The sequence below is a fragment of the Lemur catta genome, chromosome 15 (assembly GCF_020740605.2).
Source record: "Lemur catta isolate mLemCat1 chromosome 15, mLemCat1.pri, whole genome shotgun sequence".
In the NCBI taxonomy this organism is placed as follows: domain Eukaryota; kingdom Metazoa; phylum Chordata; class Mammalia; order Primates; family Lemuridae; genus Lemur; species Lemur catta.
In genome coordinates, this window is record NC_059142.1 from 37,974,451 (window position 1) to 37,989,654 (window position 15,204).

The following is a 15,204-nucleotide window of genomic DNA, read 5'->3' on the forward strand; positions in this document are numbered from 1 at the left end:
ATGGCAAGTAAGCTTCCCAAGGTAATATGCCATTAAATGTCAACATAACTGTGTACCAGGTCCTGGACTAGAGGAGAGATGCCGGTAGCTCTCTTTCTTGAAAAGTAAAGAGGCTGGCACTAAAGTGTCAATATATTAAGGACCACAGTCTAAGGGAGAATCTCCTATTCATCATACTACAGGTAAGGGGAAGGGAAATTAAAAGACCGCAAACTATGGCGCATGCTGCAGTTTACCTAGGCCACTTACAAGGCAATTCTCAGCTTTGAATTGACTGTGCCCTCCAGGTCCTGGGTGGGATGGAAGTTTACTGTAGAGGCTTTCCCTGGTATGGGAGAGCAACTGAGTTTAATGTGACATGAAGCCCAGCATTTGTTCTTGGGTTTTGCAAATCCATACACTGGAGAGGTGGGCATCAAGGTGCATCTTAAAATGACAGTTAGGACTCTCCCCACACCCTTTGGTGCTGCTGCTATAGCCAGAGGACCATGACTTTCCTGACCCCCATCCCTAATTCCTCTCTAATGTCAGTTTGTTTCTCTTCCCCTATGGGGTGATGGGTTACTATAGGCCTGGTCTCCTGGGGTCATGCAAAAAATGCCCAGTGGCCAAAAAAGAAAGAATGCCAACCAGCCTTGTGGGTGGGTTACTGGCAGGAGGAATGAGAGTGTTAAGATGCTTCCCCCTCACCCCTGCCTCTTGCTTCCCCAGTCCTGCAGTTAGATCCCATTGCTCTCCCTGTTGCCCTGGTAACCAGCTCAGCAAGAAGAAACTCAAGCTCAGCAAAGCCCCCAGGTTCTCTCTGCCCTCCCGGCCTGCCTCTCGGTGGGCAGAAAGAAGGGGAGTGTAAGGGGCAGACAGATCAGCCTTAGGTAGCTGTGCCCAGTCCCGTTCTTGAAGCCCATGGGCTGAGTTCTCAAAGCTTTTCGGCCCCCCATCTCCTCATAGTTGTTATTCATACCACCCTGCCTTCCTCTTTTATTTCTTTCATGATAGAGTGCAGGTTCCCTGCCAACTCTGCTCCCTTCAGGATCAGCGCACAGCTTGCCTGCTACCTTGTGGGGCAACTTAGAACAGCAAGGACTTGAAATTCTAGAATCATCTCCTAGCATCTGCAGCCCACTTGGGTTGTCCCACTAGGGCAGTGATTTTCAACCCTGGCTATTTGAATCAACTGGGAAGCTTTTCAAAAATACCATAAGCCTTGGCCCTGCCTCAGAAATCTGATTTAATTGGGATGTGGCCTGGGCATCAGTATTTCTGAAAAGCTTCTCTGTGATTCCAGTGTGCAGTCAGGGTGAAAACCACTGCTGCTCTAGGAGGGCCATAACTTGATGCTGGCTTCCTTCCCTGATTCAAGGTTTTGAACTTATTCTCTACCTGATATCCTTGAGTAGTTGGAGGGGTGCGGGGGTCCTGTTCCCTAAGCTTCTAGTTTCCAGAAGTCTCGGCACTTATATTTCTAACCCTCACACCCTTCACACTCCCCAATTCTTCACCCTTCCTAACCAACAATCCCAAAGCCTGCCCAGAGAGGAGGTTACCAAGGCAACCGGCTTAATCTGGTAACTGTGGCATGTGCTGGGAGAGATGCCCTCCCCTCTTCCTATTTGGTTCATAAAATGCTACCTGGGGAGCTCCAAGCCACTCCAGCCAGTTTCCCTTTGAACCCTGAGGATATTGGGATGTCAATAAACGGGGTGCAGGAAGCTGATACTCAGACCTCTAATCCAGCTTCTTAGTCAAAATTGCGCTTGCTGTTCCCTTTCCAAATCCACAAACAGATGGGTGTGCAAAGCTTTATTTCTGTGAACACATGCTCTAGCACACATGGGACTAGACATACATATACAGTGACATGTATGTAGTACACACCCTGTTCAGTTTTACCACACCACTCCCAGCCATTCACATTCCTGTCCCTGCCTGGTTGGTGCACAGTAAACAGGGGTGGGGCATTGTCTGGGAAGCCTCAACCCATCTGGAACCTGGTGCCACTTTCTATACTTTGTAAGCCTAACCTAGATGTGCTCACACTGAACATGCCTTTATACCCCCTGCTCCTCCTGGGGCAGTGTACTCGAGGACAGAATGCTCCTGGCATGGGCATCAGGAATAAGGATTATTTAGAGTGCTAATTTGGCACCACTTCGCCCAATCCATGGCTATGTATGCTCTGGGTTCTGTGATGATGTTAGTTGGCAGTTCTGGGGCTTGTCACCTATCTCCATGGCCCTGCTTCCTTCTGCTGCCGGCTGGGATCAGGTGCCCTCGTGTCCCTTGTCTCCTCCCCCTGCCTACTATCTCCTCCTCACCCCAACTAGACCTGCCACAACCTGCTGCTCCCTGCCTGGCTCCTACCTGCCTGCCAGTACCTGCCTTACAGGCCAGGCCCACACCACCTATTGTGCCCTACCAGAGAGGGCAGATGGGCACCACCCCCAGTGCCAATGCCAATCCATCCAAGAGGCCTTCCCTCACAGAAAGATGATAAAGACTTATTCCTGTGAGTATGGCAAAGGACACACTCAGGGTTCAGCAATCTTTGTAGGCCTTACCTGGGTACACAGGTAAGTGAGTCAAGGTGTGCAAGCCACAGACCTGTCCTGGCTCTTTGAAATGATGCCAAGAGACCCGAGAATCCCTTCAGCCAGGAATCCCTCTCCGTTGGTGAATCACTGCCTCACCTTTGCCCTTAATTTCTCTGACCCACGTCCCTCCCTGTTTCCCTCGAGGTCAGCCCCAGTGCCCAAGTTCAAGCCTCGCGGGGGCCGGGCAACCGGGCCCAGGAAGGGCAGGGGCGGGGACTGGGCGGGGACTGAAGGAGGGGGCGCGGTCTCAGTTCTGCCACCTTCCCCCCGGCCAGGAGCGCAGCCGTCGCCGCCGCCGCCGCCGCCGCCGCCGCCGCCGCCGCCGCCGCGTCCTCTCATCCTTGCTCTCCGCCCGCTGCTTCTGCAGCAGCAGCCCGGCCCAGCAGCGCAGAGCCGGGGCCACCGGCCCGACAGTCTGCCCACCCTTCGGGCCGCGTGCCGGCTGCAGCCGGCATGGGGGGCTGCTGAGAGCGGGCACTCCTTCCCTCTGGCACCTCCTCCGGCCACTGGCCACTGGACTCCGGCCAGGGAGCCTTGGGCACCTCTGGCCCTCAGTCCGGCGCCTGGCACGGCCCTCAGCTCTGCTCCTCCGGCTCTGAGCATCGTGTCCCCGCCCCCCCCGCCCGCGCCCGGGACACCTGGGTCCCCCGGCGGCCCCTAGGAGAGGGGCGGGGGGGGCATGAAGCCGCTGGAGAAATTTCTGAAGAAGCAGACATCGCAGCTGGCGGGCCGAACGGTGGCGGGAGGTCCCGGCGGGGGTCTGGGGAGCTGCGGCGGGCCTGGAGGGGGCGGGGGACCTGGCGGGGGCGGCGGTCCAGCCGGGGGACCGCGGCCGCTGCAGCGGCGTCAGAGCGTGTCTCGCCTGCTGCTCCCAGCTTTCCTCCGGGAGCCCCCAGCCGAGCCGGGGCTGGAGCCGCCCCCTGAGGAGGAAGGGGGAGAGCCAGCGGGGGTCGCGGAGGAGCCGGGCAGCGGGGGGCCCTGTTGGCTGCAGCTAGAGGAAGTGCCGGGGCCCGGGCAGCTCGGGGGAGGGGGGCCCCTGCGCTCCCCTTCCTCGTACTCCTCAGACGAGCTGTCCCCGGGCGAGCCCTTGACTTCGCCGCCCTGGGCCCCCCTGGGCGCCCCCGAGCGGCCGGAGCATCTTCTGAACCGGGTTCTGGAGAGGCTGGCCGGAGGGGCCACCAGGGACAGCGCCGCCTCAGGTAGGGATTCTGCGGGCTCATCCATCCCGGAGCAGGGGGGTGTCCCTGGTTCCTCCTCGTTGCCCTTGGAGAATGGGGATGGCGCAGGGGCCGGGGTGTGGGGTCGAATGGTCCCCCGAAGTGGGCAGGGGCCTAGCTGAGGACAGACCCTCCAGCGGAAGAGACGCGGCAGTGCCCACCTTCCTCCCTGTAGCAGCCTCACCCGCGGCTGGAGAAGAAGCTGAGCCCCTCTCTCTCCTTAAGCCACCCTTCCTTTCCCCTGGACATTTTACCACAGACTGCCATGGGGCCCTGATGTTGACTACCTCCTCCTGTGGCCTCAAATTAGGGCCTGACACACTAAGATGGAAGCTGCCTAGCGCGGCTGTGCCATGCTCCAGAGGTGCCCAAGCCCTGAAAACCCTGACAGGAGTCCCTGACTCTGTTTAGAGGCCCGCAGAGCACAGGCTGGCCCACGCAGTGCCCAGGCTGCCCTTTGGGATTGAGCAAAGGGATGCATAGTCCTTAGCAGTTTGGTGGGGAGATAGCATTCTACTTGGGGGTGGACTCAGAAGGTGTCTGTGAGGGGAGAGGTGGTCGGGTGGGCATCGGGGGCCCTGCAGCATCTAGGGGTGCCTGGGCCTCTCCAGCTCCCACCCTTCCGGTGGCAGGCCTCAGCACACAGGCTCTTTAAAAAATAATAACCACACCCTAAATGATGCTTATTCCCTAAATGAGGATACTATTTCACCACTCCCCACCAGCACCCCTACTAAGCAGCCTTTGAGGAAACTGAGGCCCCAAGTTGCTGCTTAGTGGTTGAGGCAGAAGACCTAGGGGGTCTTTAGGTCCAGCTCTTGGCATTCCACTCAGCCCAGGAGGGTCTGAGGTTTGGGAGGTCTCACTGATGCCCTAACGATGATGGGGGCTTTCACGCTTTGCCCTCAGCTCTCTGCAGGGAACCCCAGCCTAGATATGGGGAGTGGGGCTCCACTTCTCCAGATTTTTCTCAAGACCTGAGTCCTCTCCTTTGGCTCAGGCTGTAGTTGCCCTGGGGAGCTGACACCTTTTGGATTTAATTAGAAAAATATCAGACACACACAGCTCTCCTAACCATAACTTCCCGCCTACACTACACACCCTGTGTCTTTATGACACATTCCCTGGGGAGGCTGTGCGTTGGACCACAGCCTGCCTGGAAAGAGACAGACGCCAAACTGTAGCCCCCATACCAGCATCTCCCCCACTCTGCCCCGAGTTCCCCTTCATTTGCTCTGGCTTAGCTCTCCTGCAAGATAAAGAGTCTAGGCAGGATGTCATGCATCTCTATTCCTTGTCCCCATCCCTGGAGCTGGGGGGTCAGGGCTGGGGGCTCTCTGACTCACTTTAAGAACACAGCAGGGTAGCTAGGCAGAGAGGAAAAAGGAGAAACTATCTTTCCCCTTCCACGGGGGCCTGATGCTACACACTCTGCTCAGTCTCCCCTGTAGTAAGACTCCTGAATTCATTGTCACTCATGTTATGTGGCAGGCTGGATCCCCAGAGTAACTGGTTTGGGAAACTCCAAACCAGTCCCAGAGTGAATGAGAATCAGCTTAACCTGCCACTTTGATATTCTCCAATATAACCAACGTTCTTAAGCCGTCTCAGTTTCCTCCCAGGGTGTGTGGGAGGAGGGAACTCACAGAAAGTACTCTAAACCTAGCCAAAGCCTCTTAAACGTCTAAGCAGCTCCATCTGACCACTAGGTTCTACCCTGACACTCTGCTTGCCTCAGGCATATTGAGAACCGAACAAACATTCAGGATTCTGGGTTCTTATTCCAACTCTAGGCAAGTCCCTCCCAGCTCTGGGCCTCTGAAATGTTTCTCTGAAATGAAATAGTTGAAGTAGATGATTTTGTGAGGGTTCTCCTCCACTTTCATGGCTAGAATTGACCACCAGGGGATGGTTAGCCAGCCAAGGACCATCAGAAGCTGTGGTTTTGTCCTGGGGCAGTGCCTGGGGACCTGGCTCTCACCTGTCCCAGGGAGGACACCTGGTTCCCTCCCTACACCTTGCCTGTTTGTGTGTGCCAGGCAGCCCTGCCCCACCCCAGGGCTGGCTGCAAGTCAGGGCGACCTTGTACCTGGCTGACTGGCTGAGCCAGGCCCAGACAGGGGTGCAGAGGGGAAAGGAGTGGTGAGAGGAGCCACTCCCCTTCACCCTTCCATCATTAACCCTTCTGTCTCTGGGCACCCAAAGGACAGAGGGTTTCTATTTAAAGGCTCTGGGATCAAAAAGACGGTAGTCTCTCCCTCTCCCTTTTAAGGGGGCTGGTTCCCACCTGCCTAGTTGGAACTCAAAGCTGTTAGGTAGGGAGTGGGGAGGGGAGGAGGGACACACACACACACACACACACACACAGACACACACACACACAGACACACACACACACTGATGCTAACCTCTGTGTTTGGAAGTCGTCTTTGTCTAGAGACCCCGTGGGCTACTTCTTTTTTCGGGCAGATCTCAAACTTGGTGTTATCTGACAACTTCCCACATACACTGAGCAGTGCACATGGCCATCAGAGGCACGCCCCCCTCTTCCCTTCAGCTGCCTTGGCAGCTGCCAACCCCACCCCCGCAGCGGCTGCCCAGAACCTTTACACATGTGTGTGTGCACGTGTGCAGAGCATGACGGGGCAGGTGGCTGGGGCTCCAGCCTGGCGAAAGAGCACTCGCCCTCAGGGGCAAGAGAGGGACGTACTGGGTTTCCAGTCTGGTTCTGGAAGTGCCCTCCTGACATCTGTGGCACCCACTGATCTCTACAGATATCCTGCTGGATGACATCGTCCTCACCCATTCTCTCTTCCTCCCGACTGAGAAATTTCTGCAGGAGCTACACCAGTAATATCCTTTTGTGGAGCTTGTAAAAGGAGAGGTCAGGAGGGAGCCCCTGCCTCCACCACATACACAATGTCTGAGCCTGAGCTCTCACCTAGAAAACACACCTGGGTTTTGGTCCCAGCTTTTCTGCTTACCAGCTATGTGACCTTGGGCAGGTCACCTAACCTTCTGGGGCCTCAGTTTCCACTTCTATAAAATGGAGGTAAATAGCACCTGCCCTGCTTACCTACCGGGCTGCTGTGGAGATCAATCCGATAGCAGTTGTTGGAGTATTTTGGAGACTGCAGAGCCTTGTGCAAATATAAGATGTTATTATTCTATTAAGGTGCCTCTCTTCCCCGCCCCCCGCCACTGAATTATTGCTCTAAATATCTGGTTGCCATGTGTGTTATTACAGGGTCTGATGTAAACATTAGGCCATGGCTGTGCTTCGGGAAGTTCTGCTAGAGAAGAGCCACTGGCTGGGCTCTTCGTAGGGTCTCATGTCAGCATAGGCCCTCCCACTGAGTTATTTTAGGACCTAATTGTAAATGTCAGGCCACTGAATAGAATGTCACAGGCCCTCTTAGAAACATCAGGCTTTACAATGAGGTATAGTCAGGTTTTTGTTAAGCACCATCGGCCCTTTATCAGCTGCACTGTGAGCTGTAGGCCCTGGGCTGGCCAGAGGTTAGATGCATCCGGGCAGGGCAGGGTGTCCTCGAATCTAACAGACAGGAGCTGGATGTGGTCATGTGGATGCCATTGTTAACTACTCTAAGCAAAAACTTGTCCTGGGGCATGAGCAGGTCTTGGCTCTAGGACCCCTAAATCTCCTTTCTCTCTGGCCCCAGATCCAGAGAATATTTGGGGGTAATTTAGCCTTGCACCTTCCTTCTCTGTTCCTCAAGTCTGCCTGCCCAGGGATTTTTCTTAACTTAGGGGTCAGCTTTGTTCGGGCAGGAGGCATGGAGGTCCCTGAGGGGCTGGGCCGGAAGCAGGCCTGTCTAGCCATGCTTCTCCATTTCTTGGACACCTACCAGGGGCTGCTGCAGGAGGAAGAGGGAGCCGGCCACATCATCAAGGTGGGCCTGGGGCAAGAGAACGTGGGTGAACAGGCTGTTAGTTCTGTAGCTCTGGAGGGGAGCCCTTCGAAGGAGCCATACTCCCTAGGCTGAGTACCTGGAAAGAAAAGATGCCAGTGGGCCTTAGCTTGTATGATTCTGCTATGCTCAAAGGCTTGAAGACCCTGCCCCAGCCCTTGCAGAGAGTGGTCCTTGGGAGGAGACTCCAGCCTTCACCTTCTTTGTCCTCCTCTCCCCAGGATCTGTACCTGCTAATTATGAAGGATGAATCCCTTTACCAGGACCTCCGAGAGGACACTCTGAGGCTGCACCAGCTTGTGGAGACGGTGGAGCTAAAGTGAGGGGGAATGAGTTGGGGGAGGGGACAAGAAAGTGGTCCCCCCGGGGTTCCTCTATTACAGGGTCTGCCTCTGGCCTTTCAGCTCCAATATCATTTTATTTCAGCTCTTTTCTCTCACTGAAGGGTAGCACAAAGCACTGTCTCCAGTCACTTTTTTGTCCACTCTCCCATCCATGTGTCCGTCATTTATCAGTGGTGTACTGGTAAATACTTAACAAGCAGTGCTTCAGGAGGAAGAGCCCCAGTTTGTAGCTTTTGCTGATTCCCATGGTGTAAATTCTCTCGCTGTGGCTGATTTCAAGCTACTGATAGGACATCCCTGAATGCAGAGTTGGGAAGAGATGTGCAGTAGCAGGCTGTGTTGTAGTGTTTCCACCACACAAATACAGTCGGCGTCAATAACCTCGGGAGCATAGATAATTGTAAAATGGAGTAAAACAATTAGGAAACTACCTTTTTTGTAACAATTTATTTGACGATGAGTTTATAAAACATATATGCGTACTTATATTTATATATATTTTCATAACTGTTTGAAAACCAGTTGGCAAAATTCCCCAAAACTTAGCAATCTGTTCCCATGAGCCAATGTGAACCAGCTTCAGGATACCACTGCAGCCATCCATCCGTCCGTCCAGTCATCCATCCATCCCTTCCGCCCTTTCTGTTTCTCTCCTCTCCATCCCTACCAGCACAACCCTTATTTGGGCTCATCATCTCTCTGGCTTATTGCCGCAGCCTCCTATCCAGGGCTTCAGCCTGGGGTCCTGTGTCCTTCTCTCCCTTCCCTCCCTTCTCTATGCTGACACGAGGGGGATCTTCAAACTTCCAGAAATGATGCCATCAGCATCCATGCTCCCCACTGCCTCCAAGACAAAGTTAAACATCCCAGCATAGCAGTCAACACCCTTCCCTTTCTGCCTTCTGCTGTTCCTTGCCATCTCATCTCCCACGTCCCCCTCTACCCATGACATGCCCTATACACCCCATCATTCTCTCAACTCCTTTGCTTTCCAACTAACTTCCTGTCGTTAGCTACACTATCCACCCCAGGATGCCCTTCCTCCACCCTCTTCTCTTCCTGTTGTCCTCCAAGGCCCAGGTTAAATGCCATCTTCTCAATGAAAACTTCCCAGATCCTCTTAAGAATAGCTTTCTCCTTCCCCCACACCAACTTAACTGTCCTGGTACCTTTGTTATATCACCAACACCTCCTGCCTCGTGTTAGAAGTAGCTGTGTGCATGTCTAGCTCCCTCCCAGACTGTGAAGTTCTTGTTGGCAAAATTCAGCAAACAGCTGATGACCTACTACCTACCATGTGCCAAGCAGTATGCTAGGCCCTGGAGGATGAAAAAAAATTCAGTAAGAACCAATCCCAGTCCTCAAAAGCTCTTGATCTTGCAGAAGAGATAAGACGTGAACATAAGTATCCCAATGTTCTCTAGCAGTTGAGGCAAGAAAGTGACCTTTCCTGGTGGGTGGGGTGGGTCAGAGAATTCATGGAAAAAGTGGCATTTGATTTGGGTCACTTGGACAGTTGTCCCATGCTGGTCATTGTCCTGTCTTCTGACTCCCTTAACCACCTTCTGAAACTGGTGCTGGTGCATCCTTGACCTACTTCTGATATTCCTGCTTGATGTTGCCTGCTTGGTGCTCCTTATACCTGGCAGGGCTTGCTGATGCCCAGCTGTGTCCCTGCCAGGATTCCGGAGGAGAACCAGCCACCCAGCAAGCAAGTGAAGCCACTCTTCCGCCACTTCCGCCGGATAGACTCCTGTTTGCAGACCCGAGTGGCCTTCCGGGGCTCTGATGAGAGTGAGTGTGGGCATTAGGAGGGGCAGGGCATCCTGAGTGGCTCAGGAGGACAGGTGGGGTCTCTGGGTCTTGGGCACCTTCAGTGCTGTCTCCCTGTGTAGTAGAACTAACCACTTTCACAGCACCTTGTTCAGAGGGCCACCTCTGGTGGGAAACAGAGGCACCCTGGAGGGGACTGTGCCAGTGCTGCCACTCTGCCCTCTGTTGAAAAGCTGCCTTCTGTCTCTGTCCAGTCTTCTGCCGGGTCTACATGCCTGACCACTCATATGTGACCATACGCAGCCGCCTTTCAGCATCTGTGCAGGACATTCTGGGTTCTGTGACGGAGAAACTGCAGTACTCGGAGGAGCCCGCAGGACGTGAGGAATCCCTCATCCTGGTCGCTGTGGCCTCCTCCGGAGGTGAGGGTCAGGAAGAACTGAGCTGACAGCCTGAAGAGGAGAAACTCACAAGCTCAGTGCCCTGGGGCAGGGGTAAAGACTGAATTCTAGGCCCTTGCTACTCAAAGTGTGGTCCTGGGACCAGCCTCATGTGCAGCACCTGGGAGCTTGTTAAATATATAGCATCTGAAGGTGCAGTGGCACGTGCCTGTAGTCCCAGCCACCTGGGGGAGGCTGAGGCAGGAGGATCACTTGAGCCCAGGAGTTTGAGGCTGTCGTGTGCTATGATTGCACCTGTGAATAGCCACTGCCCTCCAGTGTGGGCAACATAGTAAGACCTCATCTCTAAAAAACAAACAAACAAACAAACAAAAAAACCCACAGCATCTGAGATCCCAGCCCAGACCTGCTGGATCAGAATTGGCATTTGAACAAGACTCCCAGGGATTCCTATGTGCATTAATATTTGGGAAGCAGTGGGCCACAACTCCTGGGTTCTGATCTGGGTGCTGCCTCACCTGTTGATTGTGTTCTGGTCCGTTAATGTCCCTGTGCATCTACGGATGCTATATTTTCCAGGCTGAAGACACAGGGTGGGTCACTAATCCCTGTGAGAAGGCAGAAAGCCAGCAATGTAGCCACAGCCTTATTTTCCTCTAAGTTGGGGAAAAAATTCCTGCCTTTCCAAAGTCACAGGGACAATAGAATAAGAGAAGAGCTGTGAAAGAACGTTAGGGGTTTTAAAAAAAAGGTTACAAATACAAAAGAAATCATCATTTGACAAAATTCAGATAAATTGGCATAAACTGGCGATGAGTCCCATTAGTCTAGACTATGTCATTGTGGGGTTAGGAGTTTCTGGAGAGGATGGTGACAGTGCCGGGGTGTGCGAGGGGGCAGGTGGCTGGGGCTGAAGCTGAGCAGCTCGTTCTCCTGCAGAGAAGGTCCTTCTCCAGCCGACTGAGGACTGTGTTTTCACCACACTGGGCATCAACAGCCACCTGTTCGCCTGTACTCGGGACAGCTATGAGGCCCTGGTAAGAACTCCTTCCCAAGGCCTTGGCTAGGAGCAAGGACTGAGGGGGGCTGCGAGCAGTCCTTCACCCTGCCACCAGAAGCCCAGCTCCTACACCCCTGCCTGCCACCAGGTGCCCCTCCCGGAGGAGATCCAGGTCTCCCCTGGAGACACAGAGATCCACCGAGTGGAGCCTGAGGACATTGCCAACCACCTTACTGCCTTCCACTGGGAGCTGTTCCGCTGTGTGCACGAGGTGGGGATTGAAGCCGGTGCTGGGCTTGGGGACGGGAGGGAGAAATGTGCCAGTGGCAGACAGTGTCTGCAGCAGAACGTCCTGTTAGAAGGCTCACTCGCAGCATGCCCTTGGGCACTGCATGGCTATAACCGCTCTAAGCCTTTGTCCCTTCATCTGAAAAAATGGCAAAGAGAGAGTCCCCATAGCAGAATGGTTCAGGGCCCAAGTGCTGCTTACACAGAATCTCACTTGGGGTTAGTATTTTTAAAATATTCACTATTAAAGAAATAAAATAAGACAGTGACAATAACGTCTACCAGATGGTTGTCTTGAGGATAAGTCAATCTTGAGCAAGTGCCTGACACCTAGTAAGCGCTCAATAGACGTGGAATATTGTTAACGTTGGCTGTTTGCTCCCCCACTTCTGTTGCATCCCGTCCTGTCCTCCTTTTCTATTTTCCACCCCTTCCGCCCCCGCCCTCCTGCCTTTCCCTCCTCACCGCCTTGCACTGCCACCGCCCCACCCACGCCCCGGCGCCTCGGCCGCCCCTCCGCACCGTGGGTGCAGCTGGAGTTCGTGGACTACGTGTTCCACGGGGAGCGCGGCCGCCGGGAGACGGCCAACCTGGAGCTGCTGCTGCAGCGCTGCAGCGAGGTCACGCACTGGGTGGCCACCGAGGTGCTGCTCTGCGAGGCCCCGGGCAAGCGCGCGCAGCTGCTCAAGAAGTTTATCAAGATCGCGGCCATGTGAGTGCGGCGGGCGGCGGGAGTGGGGCGAGGAGGTCCCCGGCTAGACCTGCGGCTGCCGCGGCCGGACGGCCCGCTGACCCCGCCTCCCACCCCGCAGTTGCAAGCAGAACCAGGACCTGCTGTCCTTCTATGCCGTGGTCATGGGGCTGGACAACGCCGCCGTCAGCCGCCTGCGGCTCACCTGGGAGGTGATGAGACCAGACCCCTCCCTTTCCTACCTGGGGATCTTGGCATCCCGGGCTCCCCCTGGGACGCAGCTTGCCTGTAGTCCTCGTGCCCGTGGGAAGGAGGCGCCCTCTTCTGGCAGATACAGCCCCAGGGTACACAGCTTGGCTACTGGACCCTGTCTTTGTGCAAATTAGCGCAAAGCCGGGATCCCCGCCTGAGAGGGGGCAGGCAGCCCTCCGCCAGGTTGCAGACTTGGCTGTGGGAGCTGGGCTGAGTTTCAGCCGCACTCAGTGGGGTCACCTGTGTGCATAAGCAGAGGTCTGGCTTTCCCCAGAATGATCAATTCCTCGGGACTGTTTATAGCTCCTCCACCCATACTGCCCACACCCCCTCCGCAAGACATGCAGACCCTTTCCCCCTCTAACACCTGGCATTAGTCAGGAGCTCCCAGGTAACCCAAGGAGCTCTACTCTGATATCCCTTCTCCTTCCTTCAAACTCTCTGCAGAAGCTGCCGGGGAAATTCAAGAACTTGTTCCGCAAATTTGAGAACCTGACAGTGAGTGGGTTTGGCTCTTTCATCTGCCTTTGGACCCACACCCCAGAAACCTTCTGTTCCCAGAAACCCTCTTCCTCAAGCTTCCCTTTGAAGGTTTTTAGTGCCTAGGACCCCCACCCTCTCCACCATGCTGGGAGGGGAAGGGTGGAATGAAGCAATCCTTCATTGCTACCCTGTTTTCCCTGGAGAGGGGAGAGCAGTCAATCTCCTCCCCACCACACCCCCGGCTAGACACTTATACACATCCTGTCTGGTGGGGATGGATGTAGGGCAGGGGGATGAGGGAGGGAGTCGGGGGGTGGCTTCTGGGTACAATGGGCCCATCTGTCCTTTGATCCCTCTTCTGTGGAATGCTAGGACCCCTGCAGGAACCACAAAAGCTACCGAGAAGTGATCTCTAAAATGAAGCCCCCGGTGATTCCTTTTGTGCCTCTGATCCTCAAAGGTGAGAGAGTTACTTCCAAGTTGTGGCTCTTCTATCCACATTCTCCTTCTCCCATGCCCCAGTTCTGACTCTCAGTCCGCTCTTGACTAACCCTGAGTGCCCGCCTGGAGAGGGGCACCCCAGACTGCAGTGGGTTCTGCGGGAGGGGAAGGTCCTCTTCTCTTAGTCTTTCCTTACACCGATTCCCTCCTCCTCCCCTAGACCTGACATTCCTGCACGAGGGGAGTAAGACCCTTGTGGATGGTTTGGTGAACATTGAGAAGCTGGTGAGTGGCACTGCCAACCACTAGTCCCATGAGTGGGGGGCCTGCATCCTCCCCCTCTCTCCTGTCACCTCCCTAAAAATAGCAGCCTTCCTCCATGGTGCCCAGCTTGCCTAACAGACTCTTGACTGTCTCCCTGGTGGCATCACTGTGGCAACCCACCCACAAGTGGCAAAGCTGACAGGCAGTTTGGGGGCAACTCTACCTCCCCCTCGCCTGGCACCCTGTTACACCCCTTCCTTTGGTCCTTCAGAGAGGGACTGGAGGGAGCAAAACCAATAGAGTTGGTGAATGGAGGAGGGGGAGCGGAAGAGGGGGAGCATCTTTCTGTGCCCTTTTCAGGGCTCATTCCTTGTCATCTCCCAGCATTCAGTGGCTGAAAAAGTGAGGACAATCCGCAAATACCGGAGCCGGCCGCTTTGTGAGTACCCGGGGTTCTGAGAACATTACAGGTAGAGATTTGACAGAGTGGGAGGGTTCCGGGGAGAACTCCCTGCTCAAATATGGATTTCCGTCCACTTGTCAGTTTTCCATTCTCTCCTTGGCCTTCCCAAGGGCCCTCCTCCCAACACCTGTCCCAGTCCACAGCCTTATCCTCTGCCCGCTGTGTGTGTAGAGGAAGAAGGGAGGCTGGGAACCTGACTGCCTCTCCCATCTTACACCCAGGCCTGGACATGGAGGCATCCCCTCATCACCTGCAGACCAAGGCCTACGTGCGCCAGTTCCAGGTCATCGACAACCAGAACCTCCTCTTCGAGCTCTCCTACAAGCTGGAGGCAAATAGTCAGTGAGAGGGGAGGTTCTGGTCAGCCCCTACCAGGGTCTTTGGGCACCTGGCACTCAAGCACTTTGTACGATGTCCTAACCCACATCTGACATCTTTCCCCTGGAGTAACTTCCCACCCCACGGGGAAGAGCTGGATGGACTTACCCCTGGACTCGTGAGCCTGTTCATCCTGCTGACATCCTCTCCCTATTGCTCCTTCAAGCCAAAACCACACTTTGCTGGTTCCTGCCCTCTCTGGGAAATGGGGCAGAGATCCTCTGCCCCTCCCACCCATGGAGTTTCCAACTTCGTCGTCTTCCCAAGCAGGAAAGAAAGCTGCCCACCCTCTCATCTTTTTTTTTTCTTTTTGGAGACAGAGTCTTGCTCTGTTGCCCGGGCTAGAGTCCCATGGCATCACTCTAGCTCACAGCAACCTCAAACTCCTGGGCTTAAGCAATCCTACTGCTTCAGCCTCCTGAGTAGCTGGGACTACAGGCATGCGCCACCATGCCCGGCTGATTTTTCTATATATTTTTAGTTGTCCAGTTAATTTCTTTCTATTTTTAGTAGAGATGGGGGGGGTCTCGCTCTTGCTCAGGCTGGTCTTGAACTCCTGACCTCGAGCGATCCTCCTGCCTCGGCCTCCCAGAGTGCTAGGATTACAGGCGTGAGCCACCGCGCCCGGCTGTCATCTTGCAGAGTGGAATTGTGGGAGGGATTGGCAGCCTTCTCCTCCACCACCT

At 54.8% G+C, this 15,204-nt stretch overlaps 1 protein-coding gene across 1 annotated transcript; it reads left to right on the forward strand.

Moving 5' to 3' along the window:
• The first annotated feature begins 3,270 nt into the window (after positions 1-3,270).
• Positions 3,271-14,879, forward strand: RAPGEFL1 (Rap guanine nucleotide exchange factor like 1). The gene is made up of 15 exons (XM_045526419.1): positions 3,271-3,790; positions 6,583-6,661; positions 7,587-7,722; positions 7,962-8,059; positions 9,766-9,878; positions 10,112-10,279; positions 11,198-11,295; positions 11,407-11,529; positions 12,080-12,258; positions 12,359-12,449; positions 12,937-12,987; positions 13,345-13,432; positions 13,634-13,698; positions 14,062-14,116; positions 14,362-14,879. The coding sequence occupies exons 1-15, from the start codon at positions 3,271-3,273 to the stop codon at positions 14,484-14,486; spliced, it is 1,989 nt and encodes a 662-aa protein (XP_045382375.1). The 3' UTR covers positions 14,487-14,879.
• The last annotated feature ends 325 nt before the right edge of the window (positions 14,880-15,204 follow it).